The sequence below is a fragment of the Agelaius tricolor genome, unplaced genomic scaffold (genome assembly GCF_023055355.1).
Source record: "Agelaius tricolor isolate 1412-34295 unplaced genomic scaffold, bAgeTri1.0.p SCAF_9, whole genome shotgun sequence".
Classification (NCBI taxonomy): Eukaryota; Metazoa; Chordata; class Aves; order Passeriformes; family Icteridae; genus Agelaius; species Agelaius tricolor.
This window is the reverse complement of record NW_027269269.1, coordinates 22,286,956-22,306,728: the sequence shown is the minus strand read 5'-3', so window position 1 is coordinate 22,306,728 and position 19,773 is coordinate 22,286,956. Positions and strand designations below refer to the sequence as shown.

Below are 19,773 nucleotides of genomic sequence, written 5' to 3'. Positions count from 1 at the left end.
ACTCCATCCCATCTGTCCAGTGTTTCAGACCATGTGCGTCTTTACTGTAACTTAAATTTTTGCAAGTAGATGCACCTAAGAGTGATCTACCAGGGATACAGCTGAGACATTTTCTCATCATTCCATCCAAGTTTGTGAAAGGAAATAGAGAATTATGCTATCCACAATATCAGTATTAGGTTTCCAAATGCTGCTTGTCCTAGTTTCAGCTGGGACAGCATTAATTTTTTAGAGTAGCTGGGAGGGGGCATGGCCAGACTCTAATGCTGTTCAACACCATCTCAGGTCATTGCCAGAGGCAGGGAAAATGACTCCTCTCAGGAAAAGGGCACAATTTCTGGTCAGGGAGAAGAAACTGGCTGGAAAGAACGGGTCTTCTCTTCTATGTAAACCATTTCTTTGTCTTATACCTTTTGTTATTAATATTCTCGCAGTTATTGTTCATTTTCTTACCTCACTGTTGTTTCCAGCAAACTGTTCTTATCTCAACCAGTGATCTATTGTGCAGGAGGCAGGCAGAGGGCAAGTGAGCAGCAGATGTGGTTTTAGCAGAACTACTAAAATGGAGACTACTATCCTAAGCCATGATATTGTTGCACTGTAAAAATCCTAGAAATATTACAAGAATATCTGAATATGCACTTGGAACCTTATTTGCTCAAAAAAAAACCCCAAACCCCAATCACTAAATTCCAGAAAATAAATTTATGACTCATGATCAGCATAGAAAAATTAAAGGCTCTAAGAATTTGTATTTCTTTTTATCCTCAGAACGTAAGTCTCAGTTTGTACTCCTAAACTTGAGTCCCAAATGTATTATCTTGCAAAATCCATTTAATAGTATGTTTGAGCTCCATCAAACTTCTGCAAAGTTAAACTTTCCACTGTATGTTTATTTTTAGTGATGAGGAGTATCTAATTCCCAAGAGATACTAATTCTGTGCATTGTAATTACAAGAAAGCTGGACAGGGACTTTTTACAAGGGCATGTAGTGACAGGACAAGGGGAGATGGATTCAAAGTGAAAGAGAGTAGGTTTAAATTAGATATTAGAAAGAAATTCTTTACTGTGAGGGTGAGCTGCCCAGAGAAGTTGAGTATACCCAATCCCTGGAAATGTCCAAGGCCAGGTTAGAGACTTTGAGCAACCTGATCCAGCAGAAGGTGCTGGAACAGGGGGGTTGGAACTAGATGATCTTTACTTGCCCCTTCCAACCCAAGCCATTCCAAGATTCTATGAAACAGCCTCTAAAGTATCCTGGTGATATATCACATTAGACTACTTTTGATAAAACCAGCACAAGCAGATGGTTAGGAATAAAAAAAAAAATCAATACAAAAAATTGTTTCAAAACAAAAATACAAAACTGTCTTTTGAATAAATAATGCCTGAGTATTTGTATTTGCATATTTTCTTATTTCTGAATATGTTGTTAAACTTAAATTTATCAGAAGAATTTGTCCCATCAAACATTTGCCCATCTCATATGGTGTCATGATCCACTCAAAGATATAAGATGCTTTGGAGAGAATTTTGGCTTTAAAGATGGGATTAGACAAGTATTTCACAATGACTGCAATGACAGCTGTATTCATCTCCCTCACATACCAGATTCAAAGTCAGAAGCAGATTCTCAGTTTGCAAGCCAGAACATGTTCTGCAGGATATTTACAGCCAACCACTGAAATCCCCAAAACCTATCAATGATGTCAAACAGGACAGAAATAGATCATCTTGCCTGTTCTTCCTAAATAGACCTGCATTTATAAAAGATAAAGAAATAAAACCTTGAAGAAAAAAATTCTCTTTTATCACTGCCACTACCAAAGCATAAAACCACTCAACTTTTTTTGAAAGAACCACTACAAGAAAGGAATCATGTTTGTGTCTCTCTCTTGATGTTTTATCTCTCCTCTTAACTTGTCAGCAATAATGCCTGCTTTTTCTTTTCATTCCAAAGCTTTTTTTTTTTACATCTATAAGGAGGTTCATCATGTCATTTCACATGCCACTAAGGAGATGAATTATGTTTGTAGATGTCAGTGCCTAACACAATTTAACCACCACAAACATGCATTAATGCACGTCACCTTACAATAATCCACTTACCAGATGGTTTGCAGAACAAAACCAGGAACAGAATCAAAATGAGGAAATACTTTCAGCCTTATTCTTTATTACTGAAGATTTTATTGACTGATAAACATAAGGACAGGCATCAGATTAAGCAGCAAGCTGTTTTCAGAAAGTACCCTAAAAAGTGAGCTCTGTGACTTCAGACAGAGACAGGAAAAGATTCATTTCAGGAGATTTCAAGTTCAAGCAATCCTTCTGGGTTTTATGTTCTCAAGCAATGCTGTTTGTACCCTATAGAATAAATTTTCTGATCTCCAACTCAACAACAAAGTAAGAAGTAGACTTCTAATTAGGAATTAATAAAATAAGAATACTTACGCTGACCCCACCGGCCTGTTCTTGGATTCAAATAATTTGGATAAAGTCCATTAGGACGATCCATTTTTTGAAGTAACTTCCGAATGTGCATGACCTAAATTAAATCAAGAATCAGGTTCACCGCTAACAACGTTTGTCTGCCCTCTGCACAAAGTTAAATCTAATCTTTTTTATTTTTCTTTCATTTTTAGAAGCAAATTTTATTAATCTGAACCACAAGCTTTCTTGAGGGCTTTCTTCAGATTTGTACATTTTTGGTTTTAAAGGACTGCTCACATAAACATGCTTAAAAATAATGATTTTAAATGTATTCTGAAACAAATAAGAAAACCTGTGTTATCATATATTTCTAGTTGAAAAATACAACTATTTGGTAACAGAAATACAAGCATGAAAATATTTACTTGCTACCAAGAACGGAAGTAGAATTCAATATAGAAAGTACTTCTCCTTTAATGAAATTTATGATAAGAAGTATGATAAAAAATACTGATTTTTGAGACTCACCTTGTTGTAATATACAGGGTCTCCTGTCAAATAACTAAGGTGGACAAATTCCATGTGCAGAGTACCAAACTCAGCAAGGATGCTGCTGCCAGCAGAAGCCCAGCCCCAGTTTCGACCAACACCACTGAATTCCAACAAATATGCATAAAGAAAGGAAGAAAACAACAAGAAAATTCAGAATTATTGTGCACAGCACAACTACCACAGCCAATTAAGCAAGTAACAATAATATTTTAACCCACACTTAAGATTACAGGAGTTGTGATTTGATTGGTCAATTGGTTCACTGGTTGGATCTTTTTGGAATAAAGATACCATAACCTCATCAACAAGAAGTCCTATGTTTAAATAATATAATACCATGAAGTCACACAAATATGATGACTTAACACTGGGCTCAATCACAGTTGTTTCTTATTCACTGCATGTTCTTAAGAACAAGAATCAAGGTAAGACAAGTTTTGAAGGTGGCAGCATTTGCCACCTTGTCCTGCTGATCTGCTGTGTTCCCTTCACTTGTGTGAGATGGGCTTCCCTATCTTCTGTCTACACAGGAAAACAGGATGTTTACTGTTGGCACAATATATGAGTTCCTCAGGCTCACCTAAAGAATCAGCAGAAAGCGTGACATATCTATTTTTTGCACTCGAAGTGATACCATCTTGCTAATCCTAACTCCTAAATTACCTCTGGTTTAATCTAATCTGGGAGTTTTCACCACCTTTCAGGATTGGGTCTTTTAATTTCTGTAATTAACTACGTATTTCTGAAGATTACTTCTACTTCCTCTCACAAATGACTTCAGTCATGAGTAAGTGTACAAACAATCTAGATATACATCCCAATTCAGCTATTGTTTAAGGACGTAGTGAAAATTTAAAGAATCATTTGCATCAAAAACACTCTCAAAATCTGAGGGAAATCCTAGCACTGAGCAAGCAATACAACATAAATTAGGCAAGGCAGTTGTCTTCCATGAGGCAATGCAGACCATCTAAGTTCAGAGTGATCTGAGCAGTCATCTAAAGGAGCCTCTCCATCTGCACAGACCACAGTTCACTTTAGCACATCAGACCCCAAGCTAAAATGTAAAATGAAATAGTAACTTCAGAGTCCCATCATCTTCTCAAATGCTGGGAATCTTCTAAAGGTAACATACACCTCAAACAGCACAGAAAACCCAGTAACTTCAACCATGTCTTGCAAACAATGTTGATTTTTAACAGATTTTGTAATGAGTAAAGAAACAATTATTAAACTCCAGAGCAACACACAGAATAATACACTGTGTGGTCCAATGGCAAATTGAATGTTTATTGCAGAATCATAAAAAAAACCCAGGATCAAAATGTATAGCAGTTATGAGTTAGAACGTGCTGAACTCTATCAAAAATATTCTAACATGCCAAGAATGACAATTTGTCTGCATTTTCTACAGTTCCACTACTAAGAAAAACTGATGTATGCCATTACTAATTTTAATTTGGAGGGAGGGGGAGGAAGACATTTCACAAAAGAAAACTCATTACCTTTTCAGATTCACCATTGCCCATGGTATACCCGTAGGTGTGTTGAAGGCTGGAAGAAGTTTTCCTGCCAGTTGCACTGCTTTGATCTTGAAAACCTAAGATAGTAGGATCAATTGCAAATAGTTACAACGTCTGATTTATCTCCCAGAACTGTAAAGACTGAAATTTCCTTGCCCCACCTACCTCTTTGTATTAAAAAAGCTTTACGTTGTAAAAAACATATTAACTTATAATTTTTTGCCACTTGCTCACTTTATAACTTTCGGTTAGATTTGAACATGAAAAGCAAACTTGTCATTTTGATTTCTTTCCTTCCAATCTCTCCAGCAACAGTTCTTAGATTCCTATTACAGAAAAATATCAGGTCTCCTCCCACCTCCCTCCGCAGCTATTAGGAAATTCAAGTGCTTTTTAAAACAGTCGTTAAATCACACCTTGTATTTTTCAGTTAAAAACCAAGACACAACTCTCCTACCCAAGCATTTTAGCTTTTACAAACTTCCAACTTCTTTTTAATGAGTTTATTGCAGACAGAGCTCCTATTCTTTTATGAACATTGTCTATGCATAACCAGATATGCAGTTTCCTCTAGTTTTTCCTTCATCGATAATGCATATGAAAAATAATTCCAGGGCTAATCTTCCCTCTCTAGTCTGAACCCCCAAAGAAATTATTGACAGGACAAAATCTCAGTAATTTTTACTGTTATTTCTCCTTACTTTTAGAACATAAATCTGTAATAGCCTTAATCAGAGTGCAGCATTTATTAGACAAGCAACTGGGAGAATTCTTCTAAGCCTAACTGCAAGCATGTTTTCCAAAGGCATATTTGGTATCTAGATATACATAATATCATCTAGATATACGTAATATAATAATTCATACCCCATGGTATGAATCTGCTTTTACCAGTTAGTTGCTAGCACACATTTTAATCAATGCCCTCTCAGTATTCACTACATTTCTGGACAAGTATCTCCTTAACCTGAAGATAACATTATTTGCCAATTTGATGCACCATACAAACCAGTTAGAAAAAAAGCTACCACATCCCAGAATAACATGCAACACAGACGTAGCATAGAAACATCATCCCTTTGGTCACCAGCAATAGGACATGAAGAAGTCTAATGAAGATGCATAAGGGCAATTTCAGATAGGGAAAATGTTCTTCACTAAGAGACTGGTCACAGCACCAAGCCTGTCAGAGCTCAAGGAAATTGTGGATGATGCTCTTAGTCACATGGTTCAGTTTTAGCTAGTCCTGAGAGAAGCAGGGGGTTGGATTCCCCAGTCCTTAAAAGGTCCTTCTAACTTGAGATATTCTACAATTCTATTGTTAACTACCTGACCAGTAATCTGTAATCAAAATGAATAAAAACTTTAGGAAGGACTGCAGCAGCTGATTTGTAAGGTCTATGGGAAGAAACTGAAGAGATGCTCACTAGAAGCAAGCTGAAAAATAAGCAATCAAGAATATCCTTATTTTTCATATGAAGGTGGGAAAAAATCAATATCCTAATGTTTGAGGAAATGACTTGTGAGACATGAAATAAACCAGAAGAAAATATTAAAGATGACATCTAATTGTATTTGATGCAGTGGAGTATGGACAGATAGAGGTGAATCTGAAAGCAATGAGCCAGGATAAAGAACTTTTAGAGAGGTTCTCCATATGAACTGTAAGATGGGATATGTCTAAACTGAAAAAGGATATACCTGAGAATATGATTTGGTATAACTGTGAAGCAACAGAGGCAATGCAGCTTGAATGATTTTTAGCCAAGAAACAGACAAGAGACAGTCTTTGAGAAAATACACAGAAATTTAGGAGTAAAATTCATATAGCACTTTGACCTTGAATAAAGGACAGATTCGGAACAGGAAGGCATAGTATAAGGAAGAGGTATAGTACAGGTGGAATCTATGGTAACTGGGAAAAAAAGAAACCCTTAAGAGAACTAAAACCTCAGTCTTGGCCCAGTTGCATAAGAACTACCTCATTTGAATCCATAAAGAAGCGTCAAAAATTCATGTTGAACTTTTCGAATTTTAAGTAGCAGATGGGTCAAGACCAGACAGAGCTATCTACTGGGAGTCATCGGGGGGAACTCCCTCTACAGTGCAGGCAAGCTTCAATACCTAATCAAGAACAGAATGATGACTTACAGTGAAATGATAAATAGTTTGGAAAGACATTTGTAACATGAATTTGTTTATCTTCAGCTTTCTTATCTTGCACACTCTGAAAGTGCTATGCACTATCATATGGTTCATTAATAAAAGATACTGAAACATTAGGGTAAGAATATTCAATGGAAGAACATCCTTAGAAACATCCTTGCTCAAAAATATTCTTAATGGCTATTTAGATTGCTATCCAGGTTTTAATTAGTTTGAAATGTATGGTCTCTGAGGAAGGAGTTTTTAGCTAGACTGTATGAAGTAAAGGTTGAGCTGATCTAAATGTGCATGAATCTGGATAAGACAGTTAAAGCAAGGCAATCACAGACCCATTTCAGCATCAGAGCACCAGCAGGAACTGCTAATTCAGACAACCATGCTGTTAGCAGTACCTGCCCAAACTGGCTGTGATTAAAGGCACTTTCCTGTCACCTCCATCGGGCTGGGGACTCTTGAGCACCACTGATGTAGCATCAGAAGGGTACAACACTCCCTCTCTATAAGCTTCACATCTAAAACCAAATGTACAGAAACAAAAAATTGCTTGAAGGCATGCCTTTACTTTCTATTACTGTCATCTCAGTCTGATCTCGCTGCTACTTCTGCATTAAAAAACCACTGAGTGCTTGGCACAGTGTTTACCTATGCAGGCTGGAGTAAGAACTGGGAGACAGCTGCATAGGATTTTATCAGAGCCAAGTGACCACAAGAGCATTTTTGGAGAGAGGGAGAGAAAAGAAATGTAGCAGGCAGTGGTGAGTGAGGTGCCGTTTATGGGAAACTGCGTGTGTCCAGATGTGTCCAGAGAGTTCTGCTGTGCTCATTAAAGTGCCTTCTTTAGCAAGTTTCAAACTCACCATAAGAACAACAGTAAAAGCCTCAGGCTCTAGCTTATAAATAATGTGCTGGTATCAGACAACACAGTTACTTATCATGTAATATTTTTACTTTAATTTTTTTTACACTGAGTTGAACTCATAGATTCTATTTCAGCCCTGGCAGTTCCCTGTTGACAGGCAATGCATTTCAAAAAATGCATAGGCAAGAAAAACAGAAAAGAACAAAAAATGAATGGCTGCCTTAAAAATAGAGCTCATTAGGAAACAGCAGAAGAATTGGGGTTATTTAGTCTAGACATAAGATGTTCAAGAGAGGACAAGATAATGACTTTTCAGTATATAAAAGGCTAACAGAAGTAAAAGGAAATAATATTTTTCCCATGGACACAGAGAACAAAAAATAACACCAAAATAGACCATGGAAAAGTAAGTTAGTTATTAGGAAAAATTTGGTGATAAGAATAACTACTAATGCAGCATGATTGTGATTGCTGCAAAGTCATCACTAAAGCTTTTAAAAATGCTCTGTACAACACATACAAAGACTTAAATGATGTAATTTTGCCAAGGAACAGAAGAATAACTGAGAATTACTCTGCTGTCTTACCACTCTTCCAGCCATGTTGCTGCATTTTGTTTGCATGGTAAGGTTTTGGTAGTAGGGGGACACAAGGATGGCTTCTGTGAGAAGCTGCCAGAAGTTTCCCCATGTCTGGCTGAGCCAATGCCAGCTGGCTCTAAAACAGGCCAACCATGGGTAAAGGCTGAGCCCATCAGTGATGGTGGTAGAGCCTCTGGGATAACATAGTTAAGAATGGGGTAAGAAAACCACAGAACAGCAACTGCAGCCAGAGTAGTAACAATATGTATGGAATCAATCCTGCAGACTCCAAGGTCAGTGCAGGAGGGAAGGGAGGTGCTCCAGGCATCAGAGAAGAGATTCCCCTGCAGACCATGGAGGTTCATGGGGAAGCAGAGATCCACCTGCAGCCCATGGAAGAGCCCCACATCAGAGCAGGTGGATCCCCAAAGGAGGCTGTGGAGCCTACACTGGAGCAGGGTCCTGGCAGACCTGTAGTCCTGTGGAGAGAGGAGCCCACGCTGGAGCAGGTTTGCTGGTGGGACTGACAACCCTGTGGGGGATACTCACTGGAGCAGTTTGTGAAAAACTATGGCTTGTGGGAAGAACTCATGTTGGAGAAGCTCATGGAGGGCTGTCTCCTGTGGGAGGGACCCCATGCTGGAGCAGGGGAGAGTGTGAGGAGTCCTCCCCCTGAAGAGGAAGGAAGGGCAGAGATAACACCTGATGCAACCCCATTCCCTGACCCCTGTGCTGCTGTGGGGGAGGAGGTAGAGAAAATTGTTAGTGAAATTGAGCCTGTGAAGAAGAGAGGGTGGGGGGAAGGTGTTTCAAGATTTAATTTTTATTTCTCATTATCAATTAATTACCCCTAGTTGAGTCTGTTTTGCCCAAGACAGTAGTTGGCAAATGATCTCCCCCTGTCCTTACCCCTGACCCATGAGTCTGTTCATTGCATTTTTTTTATCTCTCCCCTGTCTAGCTGAGGAGGGGAGTGGCAGAGCAGTTTTGGTGGGCACTTTGCATCAACCCACCACAGTTCCCAAGTATGAGATGGCTTGTGCACATTCCGTACACATAAGATTAAAATGTTTTGCCCCTCAGGTGTGGTATCTACTCTGCAGATACACAAAGCACCTTTCATGGATAATGGAGACCATCAATCCCCAAGTTTCTTTGTTAGCTACAAGTATAGAACAGATACACATATATATATACAAAGCTACAAGTATAGAACAGATCAGAATCTTAAAGACAGCAGCAGCAAGACATCCTGCTTTGAAGATGCAAAAATACTGTTCTAGGTAAATGGGTATTAATCCCAAGGTAGCTGTTCTGTCCAACTCCCAAAATATGGGCATTCTTCAGAAAAGTTTTAGAAGCCACTGTAGCCTTGGAAAAGTGTCTCCATTTTACATGACAAAATCTAACACATTAAAGCCATCAATCTACATGGCCTTTACTAGCCTAACACTTCTTTCTTCAAATACTGTAAACCAATAGAAGAATTTTCCCCCCTTTCAAAAACAAATCAGGCTGTAGGCAGCTAGAAGGAAAGAGAGTGAAAATTGGCAGAAAAAGCAAAATCTAAACCCCAAATCGGATAAGTGGATCCCTCATTAAGATGAAAACAGCAATCAGTATTTACAAACTAGTATGTACAGCAGACCAGCTGTGAGGGCCTGAATAATTTTCATCCATTAAATTGATGCTTAACATATCAAACCTGCCACCCACCCGACAATATGAAAGCTTGCTCCTGAGCCGATTAATCCAAGCAAGGCCATTAAAATATGCAGCAGAAAAGGGCCTTAAAGATTTCAATGATTCTTCAAAAGCCTTATTGATGTATCCAGTGACTGCCTAGATGCATGGCTTCAGCTCTCAGAAGACTGTATTATGCTAATACTGCTGTTAGGTGTTCCCTTCCAGCACTATGAATGGCAAACAGCACCGAATGGTCTCTGCTCCTAACTTTGAGAGCGATGATAGATGTTTTCTACAAATAAGGAATCTCTTTCATTTATGTGCATAGAGCAGCCTTTGAATCGTTCTTATTAAAAAGTAATAAATGCCAGACTTCTCTCTAATCTGATGGTTATTAAGTAGTGAGAATCTATGGCCTTGCAATGTGGCTGGATCTGTAGGCTTGATAGCCCTGGATCATTGAAAAAAACATCAGACAAAGCAGACATACTGCACAAGTTCACAGAAATGTAGTGCTTGGTTCAAGATCAGTATTACTATATTGGTATCAAATCCTGAACACATTTCCTTTGAACACTAAGGATGAAGATGATGGGAGAGATCTATCAATCTACTAAATGTAGATGGAAAAACCAGAGCCCTTGACATAAATACCAGACTCAGATCCTTGAGGAAACTACGTGGTATTCCTTGGCCCAAGCAAGAATAGTCATCTTTCTACCTTCAGAGTTCAATCTGCAGCAGTCAGCTCCTCACTGCTTTTTGGTGGCTAAACACTCATTTAAAGGTCAATGTCTTAGAGAGTACTCTCTGCATGAGTAGAGATAAAGGTTCATAGTGAAAATCAAGCAGCATTATCACAAAAAAAAAAAAAGAAGAAAACCAGAAGTAGCTTAATAAGCATTGCAGGTTTGATGATTGCTTATATATGTCTTACTGCATAAGAAAAAGATGTCTGCATGTCAGATAAATAGCTCCAAGTTCCTAGATGAATAGTTCTTAACTTCCAACATATTTTGCTTCTGTAAATTTTGGGGGGCCCCAGGTTTGGGGGCTTCCACTGTTCCTAAGGCATTTTCCCCTGCTAGTAGGGGCCATCTTGCTACCGAGAAATAGAGAAACAGCTCCCTCTTTACACATCTGCTTCTAGTAATTTTCGCTTTGTAATTACAAAGTCATCTTGTGAGATGAGGGAGATGCAGTAAGATCCTGGTAACATGTCAGCTATCATAGTATGAAATCAGAGTGGGAGAACACTTGAGGTATATTTCATAGATGTTTGTTAGTGATGATTGAAGAGGTATGCCACATCTAGAATTGGTCCTGGAGAATGTAAATCATGTTCATTGTGAAATTTAGCAAGGCAGTTACAAACTATACTACCTACAGAGGTGAAATGATGTAGAAATGCATAAATTCAACAGCACCTCATCAGCACTATAGGTTTCTTGAGTTGTAACAGATGTTCAAGGAGGGAAAATTTGCAGATACTGTAAAGACAATGCCATAGCTGAGATACTATTGCAGTCCTTGGTGAGCTGCAATGATTACCGAAGTACTTGATGAACAACACTTAGCATTTCCAAAAGACTGAAACTCTTTAAACAAGAGAAGACTTATTCTGCAAAGGGAATGCTCTATGAATTTATATTATTTTGTGACAGAAAAAAATCAATAAGAAAATGAAAAATCTAAACCCATCCCAGCAGTCTAAGATCAGAGTTAAAAAACCAAGAATAAGCTTGAATCTGGACTACAGTGACAACTTAAAATGGCTATGATGACAATTTGTTCTACTTTCTTTACTTCCTTCCTTCAGATATTTGCACAGGGATGGGGTCTCTCCTGAGCCTTTTTTTCTCCAGGATGAACAATCCCAGCTCTTTCAGCATTCCCTCAAATGAGAGAAAATCCATTCCTTTAACTATCTTTGTCAGTCCTTTGCTGGACTCTCTCCAGTGTGTTCATGTCTCTTGTACTATGGAGCCTATAACTGGATACAGTAAAGGCTAAGAACTACCTCCCTTGACCTGCTGCCGTATTTCCAAATGCATGCCAGGACACCATTCACTTTCTTTACTGCAAGGACACATTGCTGCTCATAGTCAACTTGGTGTCCACCACTTTTCTGTAGAGCTGGGTCTGTTTGTTCCTCCCCAGGTGTGGGACTTTGCCCTTGCCCTCACTGAACTGAATGATGTTCCTGTCAAGCTTATTTCTCCATCCTACTGAGGTTCCTCTGCATATCAGTTGCTCTTCCTGGTCTGGTGTCATCAGACACCATCAGACACCAAATCTGCTGAGAGTGCCACCTGTGTCATCACCCAGATCATTCCTGAAAACATTGAATAGGATTGGACTTGGGGTATGCCTCCAGTTACTGCCCTCAAACTCTATTTTGCACAGCTGATTATCACCCTCTTGTCTGCTCAGGCAGTTTTCAATCACCCTCACTATCTGCTCATCCAGCTCATACTTCACCAACTTCTTTATGAGGATCTTATGAAATAAAGTCAGTTCATGATAAGTCATCAGGGTCAGCTGAACATGAGTTCCCCAATGACCTTGCTGTTCTGGGGAATAGTTTTCTAAATTAGTTGCTCCATCATCTTTCCAGGGATAGAGGTAAGATTGGCCAGGCTGTAGTTCCCCAGACCCTCCTGCTTGCCCTTTTTGAAGGCAGAAGTGATCTAGGGGTGATACCATCACAGTCATCTTGAGCATTAGCTCTAGTGCCCAACAATACCCACTGGAAACTTTGGCAGCAAAGCTACCACACCTCTGCAAGGCACTCAGCTGTTACATGCTGGCAGTTTACACAGGCAAAGGCAAAGAAACTCTGCCTAATTCTGACAGTCTCCAAAATTTTAAAACACTGCCAAATTCACCCTCATGAAAGTCCAGAACTGGTTAAATCTGCTGCTGCAAAGTACTCCTGTGGTAGAAGAATTCTGGTCTCTCAAGAGCAACAGGATAAAGCAGATAGTACTTAAGTCATAAATATTACATAACTTGATGATTTGCTCATTTCACAAGGCAGTAAATGCTTCATGGAATGTTCCTTCTTTGTGGAAAAAAGGAACTCCCTTAGTTTTCAAAATATGTTGACTAGGTTGACATTTTCTTTAACCAGTAAAATCACAACCAAGACTTCTACAAACACTTTTATTTTAAAAAGTCACACTGGATTCCTCCCTGAAAGATACACTTTTGCTGACAATTTTAAAGTACAGTAGGAAAGACAAGGGAGGCTGTCCAGTTTCAGATGACACATGAAATTAGGTGATGAAACACCTAACCTAAACTTCATGGCTACACAAGCTTGGCTTTTCTTAGTTCCTCTGCTTAAGGGTCCAGAGACTCAGCTTGTAAAAATATTCTATTGCAGGGTATCACAATTATCACAACTTCCAAGGTAAAAGCTGCAACTGTGCTCTACACTCTACTTCTGAACCCAAAAGCTCAGTAAAGCCCACAGGACTGGACAGGTCCATTCATACATCCACAGCTGCTTCTTTCCTAGAGGCTCTACACTATTTTGAGATGAAAATACAAGTATTGATTTTTTGGAATAATGAATACAGGGACAAAGACAACCAAAAGAGATGGGAAGAAACTATCTATCTTATCATAACACTCTAGGAGAACTATCCTAGTTAAGAGTTGTACTGAAAAGCATAAAATGCCTACCTGATCACACCGTTCAGCTACAGTCTACAAATGAGCTGAAAAACAAACACATAAAAATACTCCAACTCCATCAGTTAACTGCAGATAAGACAGATATTATCTGGTTGACTACAACCTCCCCTATTTACATTTTACAAATTAGCAATTATATATTCAAATAGTGCTTCTTAGATAAAAGATAAATACTCTGGCGTTTCTCTATGATCAGCAGGGAAAGATTTCCAAACAGAATTCTTAAGTGATACTATCTTTACCTTCTTCAAAAGTTTTTCAAAGCTGGTTTCCTGGACAAGAGACATGAGGAATCCAGTTACTGTTGACTGAGGCATCTCAGGATGTAATGAAATATTCATTGGTTTCACACTACTGATATTTTTGAAAAATCCATATGAGAAAGTCTGTGCATATATTAGCTTATTAGAAATATTCAACATTTTTGCTTTAGAAGATCTGAACATAAAAATTTGGCATGAACTGGACAACCAGCTAATCACATTTGAACTACCTGGCACTGCTAATAATACTTCAATTAAACTGCATAATTTCCATTTACTTCAATAGCTGTATTAGCTTCCTTGGCACAGATTTCATGCATTTCTGAGTAGAAATGGTACATGTTCTCAATTTTTAAAGGGCCTTCAAATCCAAGGCACTTTACAGCAGTCAGTCAACATCACAGATTACTTAAAATTCAGAATAAATGTGATGAAAATCTGGCATATAAATGCCTCCTCAATCTGATAATTCCAGGAGATGTAGCACATTGCTTCACATCCTGTCTGAGCCAAAAACCATGGGAGTCTTGAGTTAATTTTCTCTTCTGCTATCATTATTAGAGTAGTAAGCAATTTTTGTGCTTCATCTTTCCTGCTTTTCATATCTCTGGCTTCTTCACTCTAATTTAACCTGCACAAGCAGTATTAACCTGCCAATTTAGTTACCTTTGTTAAAAAATGGTCCCTGAACTAAAAGCAACTATCTTGAATTTGCACAACACACCAACCACAATCACTCATGCCTAAGCACAATCTCCCTTTTCTGTGGGAGCTACTCCAGTAGCAGAGGGAACCAGATGTGACAGCACGGACAATGCCTGGCTTCTGGATTAAATGTTCCCCCACTAGCAGCTGGCACAGAGAAAGACTGATTTAAACTGTGGAGAAAGGGAACAGAGAAAGAGAAAGGAGAAAAATGAATTGGAATGGCCATCAGGAAATTGAAGAAAAGAGCCATCAAGGGACAGAAGATCAGCATGGAGCTTTGCCAGTGGGGAACCATAAGTGGTAAAGCACAGGGCTTCTAGTCCCCTACCTCCTACAAAGTGAAGTGTCAGGGAGAAGCTGGTAAAAGAAGGAAGCATAAATAGGCAGTGAAGGGGAGAAACAAAGGCATCAGGAGGAAGGGCAGGGAACAAATGGAGATCTAAAGAAGGTAAGACATAAAATGGATGGACTGCCAAGAGTACAGCTGAAAGTAACAGGATTATGAGAAACATCCTGGGGAATGTGACAGGGGAAAAACACTTTCTCATCTCCAAAACATATTCCTAGGAACTGGAATTGACTCTAACATATCAGTCTTTCAACATGCCTTTGCAGCCAAACACATCCAGGCAAAGCAAGGTATCAATGAATCTTGGGGTGTCGTTTTTTGTTTTTTTCTATTAATCAATGATCTTTGGTATTTTGGTACTACCAGCTGTTCTCAGTTGAGTTAGACTGCATTACATGCCTGAAGTTCACGACTCAACTGATGATCCAGTCACTCTGTGGTTTTTAAGAAGAAAAATTTGTGTTAGAAACCTTTAAGAAATGGTTCTGAAGTCAAATAATTAAGATGTTTGTATTAAGCTAACAAGTTTTATTAGAACCATTTTTGTGCAATAAAAGTTAACTACTTCCTCTGGTTATTAATCTCTCTTGACATTGGTTTCTTTTTGGTAACAACTTTTCAGAGCACCTTCTCTATTCATAACAAGTATGTCCTTCATTTCTCATATATTTTTCTATGCCATAAAATATATTTCCCCATATATTTCTCTTTTTTGTCCTTCAGCTCTATGCTTAGATTGTCTCAATTTCTACTTTCTTTCTCAGTTATTCCTCTGTCTCCCATTTCTCTTGAATGTGCTGCCAATCTTTCCCTGCCAAGCTTTCATTTTTAAACTTATCTTGATTTCCCCTTTAGTCTTTGTCAGAAATGAGTTTAGACTCATTGTTGAATTTAGACTGTATTTGCTTTTACAAAGGAAAGTTAAACACAGATTAAATTACATATTGTTTTACACTATGTGCAGTCATTATACACATAGCCTCCCTTCTCCCACTGGTACAATGTGACAGATTACAATGCAAAAATCACAGTCTAGGGGGATAGAAAAAGGTAAAAATCATACAGCTTTTACATCTTCCAAAACATATTCCTGACACAATGACTGATGCAAAGCACAATACACTGCACCTGATTAAAGTAAATAGTGTTTGGTGGTTGTTTTCTGTTTAGTTTTTTTCTTTTTTATGAACTGGCTTGTTTTCCCCAATCAACAGATATGTAGCTTATCTAGACGTTATATATACATATATGAACTAAGTTCTGACAGAAAATTAGTTGGCAAGCAAAACCTATGAGCAATGAATTAGTAAGCACTGAATCTTCATAGTAGCATAAATTCTGCAAGGCACTTGAAAAACCAGACATTTGTTTTGACAAAATGGTGAGATAAATATCCAGACTCCTGCAGCATAATTTATAGTTCTCAGGATCAGAACTATAAGATAAAAATGTTGCTCTTTTATGCCACACAAATGAAAATAAAAAAGGTTCAAGAGCAACAATCTAATCATCTGCATAAAATAAGGAGCAAGTGTTGAGATACCTTTACACAGATACATCAATAAGCAGTACTGAAGGGGAAGATTTCATTCAGAGAGATATCTGGACTGTGTCCTGTATTACATCCTGACTATTCATGTGTCCAGGAGGCACAACTACCAGTCCTCTTACTTTTCACGACTTTCTACTGCCTCTACAAATCCTTCTAAGAACATTATTACCAAGAAGCTTGCAGCATACCAACAGCAGTCTTATAAGTCTTGTTAATGACTTCAACAGAAATAAATTCCTCCTCATATGTGAAGTTCCTATTTATAAACCCAAATGCTCATAGCTCTTTTGCCACAGGATTTCATACCAGAGGTTCAAGCTGAGAGCTTGCCTCTTTTGAGTTACACGTACTCTTCCAAAGCCACAACTACTCAAAATGCAATCCCTTATTCTGTCCCCATGTTGGTCTGTCCAACATGAGTTGTTCATTTTTCTTGTAGCTGCCAGTCTGCACCTACACCTTTGGCAACACTAAAACGGATTTAATTTACACAGGCCTAGTTGAACATTCAATTAAATTTCTCAGGAGTTTTCTACTTATTTGCCATCCCAACAAGAGCAAACCTACAGTCAGATATAAATTCTTAAGACTTTTATTGTCAAAACACTAATGTACTGATCATGTCCTATTTTCCATTATATAAATTTCTGGTGTGGGCAGAAAAGGTGATACCAGACTATCTGGCTCACAATTACCTAGGTTACCTTAAAAGGCCTTTTCTTAAAATGCACATAGTTGCATTATTTTGATATAGGTGCTTATCTTCAATCTTGTGTTTTGAATTGAAAAAAAAATCACAGAATCACAGAATATGCTGAGTTGGAAGACTAGAGAACTTCTTGGTCATTCCTTTAAAAATTTGTTTCTTGATTTTCCAATTCATAAATGGTAACAGAATGTTACTGTAGACAGCATCCTCTTGATTCCTAAGATAAGAAGAGTTCATAATCTTTATCATGTGGTAGGTGCACACACCATCAGAGGCAACATATTTTTTTGTTAATATGTTCCTAGATTCTAGTGGGTTTGCTTAGCATCTATTGTAGCATTCCTGGCATTTATTTTTCTCTCACCATATCTGTTCTCAGCTAGCATGCAAATTCCTTTTCAAAACAAAAACATGAAGAGTTAGTACTGAATGAGAACAAGTTCCAAAAGGCAAAGCCAACCAAAGATGCTCGATTTTAAAGCAGTATGTCCAGAGTTGTATTTTAGTTCTGTTTCTAAGTGAAAAAAAAATCCTGCTAGAAGAACTGTGTTTTCAGTTGACAAAAGACAATGCCATACTTCCTTTCTGGATCAGATAAAGTGTGAAAACCCTCAGGAGGAAAGAAGAGGAAAACTCCATGGTAGAAACTAATGTGTTACTATGTCAAGAGTAATGTTGCCAATAAACAAATGTCTGGAAAAACAACAGGAAGGATACTGTGCTTGCTGTCACTGGTGCCCATCAGCATCAATGTGTTTCTTAAACTACTGAAGAGGGACAGACAAACTAACAGACCTGGTGAAGAGGAGATACATGACACGTGAATAATAGTTACCAATTACCTGCTCCTTCTTAGCTTTTACAGCCCTCCACAGGAACATGGCCAAAGAATGAGTTTTAAGAGTAGCTATCACTGCACAGCTATTCTATTTTCTAGTGCTAAATCAGATTGTCCTTTATTTCCACCAGTTTAAGGTATATTATACTAACAGAAAAAAACCTATTTCCAATCAGAGTGGAAGAAACAAATTCAAAATGAAGTCAGTTTTCTCTGCTTCAGGTGTTGTGCAGCACCAAGATGCAGCAATAAACTGGGCTAAGTGTCCTTTGCCAGTCAAGAAAAGGTTTACTACAAGCCTGGTAAACAGAAACTGCACAAGCATTGCAATCTGCACTGCAGTGAGCTGTAGCAACGCCCAATATGAGACAACACTTTAAAAGTCAAAGAAAAATAGAGGGTTTTTTTTCAGACTGTGTCCTGTTAAGAGACCAGTGAGCTGTCACAACTACTTATGAATAAGCAGCTCATCTCCTGGCAACAAGCTCAAATCTCATCTTCATTGAACAGGACATACACAATGCTGTTAACTCTTCTGAGATTTTCACCCTTTGAAAACTTAATTTAGATAAGCCTTAAAGCTTTAATTTAGGTAATTTTATCAGTACAGCTAAGAATCCCGTGAAACCAGTACACACAGTATTGTCTTACTTATTGAAGACCTATATTTCATATATTTAGGTTGGTTGTTGGGGATATCCATTGACACATATAACATAATTTGACTAATGAGTTTTCATGAACAGAGGAGATGCTGCCTGTCAGATTCCTGGAAAGGATTAGTTTGAGTATCTGTTAATAGAGTATCAGGTACTTAACATCTCTCGTGCTCTACTTTAAATAAGATTTGAGGCTAGATTTATCCACACAAATGATATTACTATTTTGCTCAGAAAGATATGTCATTTTGATGGTGTTTAAAAAGATGAAAAAGACAGTCATGTAAATGAACTGCTTTATATCTAAAGCTGACAAAAGTAAACAGAGTAAACTATTAATCTTCTTTTTTTTATGTTGCAAATACCGTAAATAACTTTGCTCAACAAAAATAAAACAATAAGCTACCCTTTTTATTATATTAATAAATCAGCAGCAGACAAGAACACTTTGTCATAATGGTGTAAGTGTCCTCCTGCTGCTATCACACAGGAGACATTTAGAATAATATTCACTTTGTTTTCCTTACTTGACGCTGTTCCTCAAGCACACTGTGCAACAAGCGACTCTCTATCCATCTCTGGGCTTTTGTCATTCCGTGCAGCACTGCTAGCAGGAATATTTTATTTCCAACTGCCACTCACACCTTAAGTTTTAAAGATTCGTGAAGCTTCACTTCATGAAAAAAGCAAGCAGTCAATGGGTCATTTGTGCACTCTCTCCTCAGACAAATGCTGCTCGTACCAGAGAACGCTTAGTTACTCTAAAGGCAAGATGGGGTCACTCCTGCATACCCTACAAATCTCTTAAGGACTGCTAACAAAGGAGCTCTTGGCAGAGAATGTAAGTATCACTTACTTAGCCCCATTCTCAGTCACTTTTCCTACAAACCAGAACACATGCAAGAACTGGAAACAACCTTCAAATTCTGCTGTAAACAGCTGCAGATGAACTTTGTGGGGAGCAATTCCAAAGCCATGGGCTCAATGTTTGGTTTTGTTACAGACTTTCTATCAGATACTAGTCAGAGGAGTTAAATCCAAGTTTTAAGAGATCATTGTGGCATTCCTTTTTCTGGTTCTTGCTTCAGAAAATGTGCTGAATTGTCAGAAGCTTTAAGGATTCTAATCTGAGAGGGCCACAGGAACTCAGAGTGCTAACTGCTGAGAAAAGCTAACATCATACTCCTGATCA

The 19,773-nt window shown here is 38.2% G+C and overlaps 1 protein-coding gene across 1 annotated transcript in view; it reads right to left on the bottom strand.

Moving 5' to 3' along the window:
- The window catches only part of MAN1A2 (mannosidase alpha class 1A member 2), a 130,535-nt gene that overhangs the window by 38,926 nt on the left and 71,836 nt on the right, over positions 1-19,773 (bottom strand). Inside the window, exons 6-8 of the mRNA XM_071433215.1 lie at positions 4,492-4,586; positions 2,963-3,086; positions 2,456-2,549 (exon numbers count right to left, since the gene is read on the bottom strand). Coding sequence (XP_071289316.1) covers positions 2,456-2,549; positions 2,963-3,086; positions 4,492-4,586 — 313 coding nt within the window. The remainder of the gene's footprint in view (positions 1-2,455; positions 2,550-2,962; positions 3,087-4,491; positions 4,587-19,773) is intronic.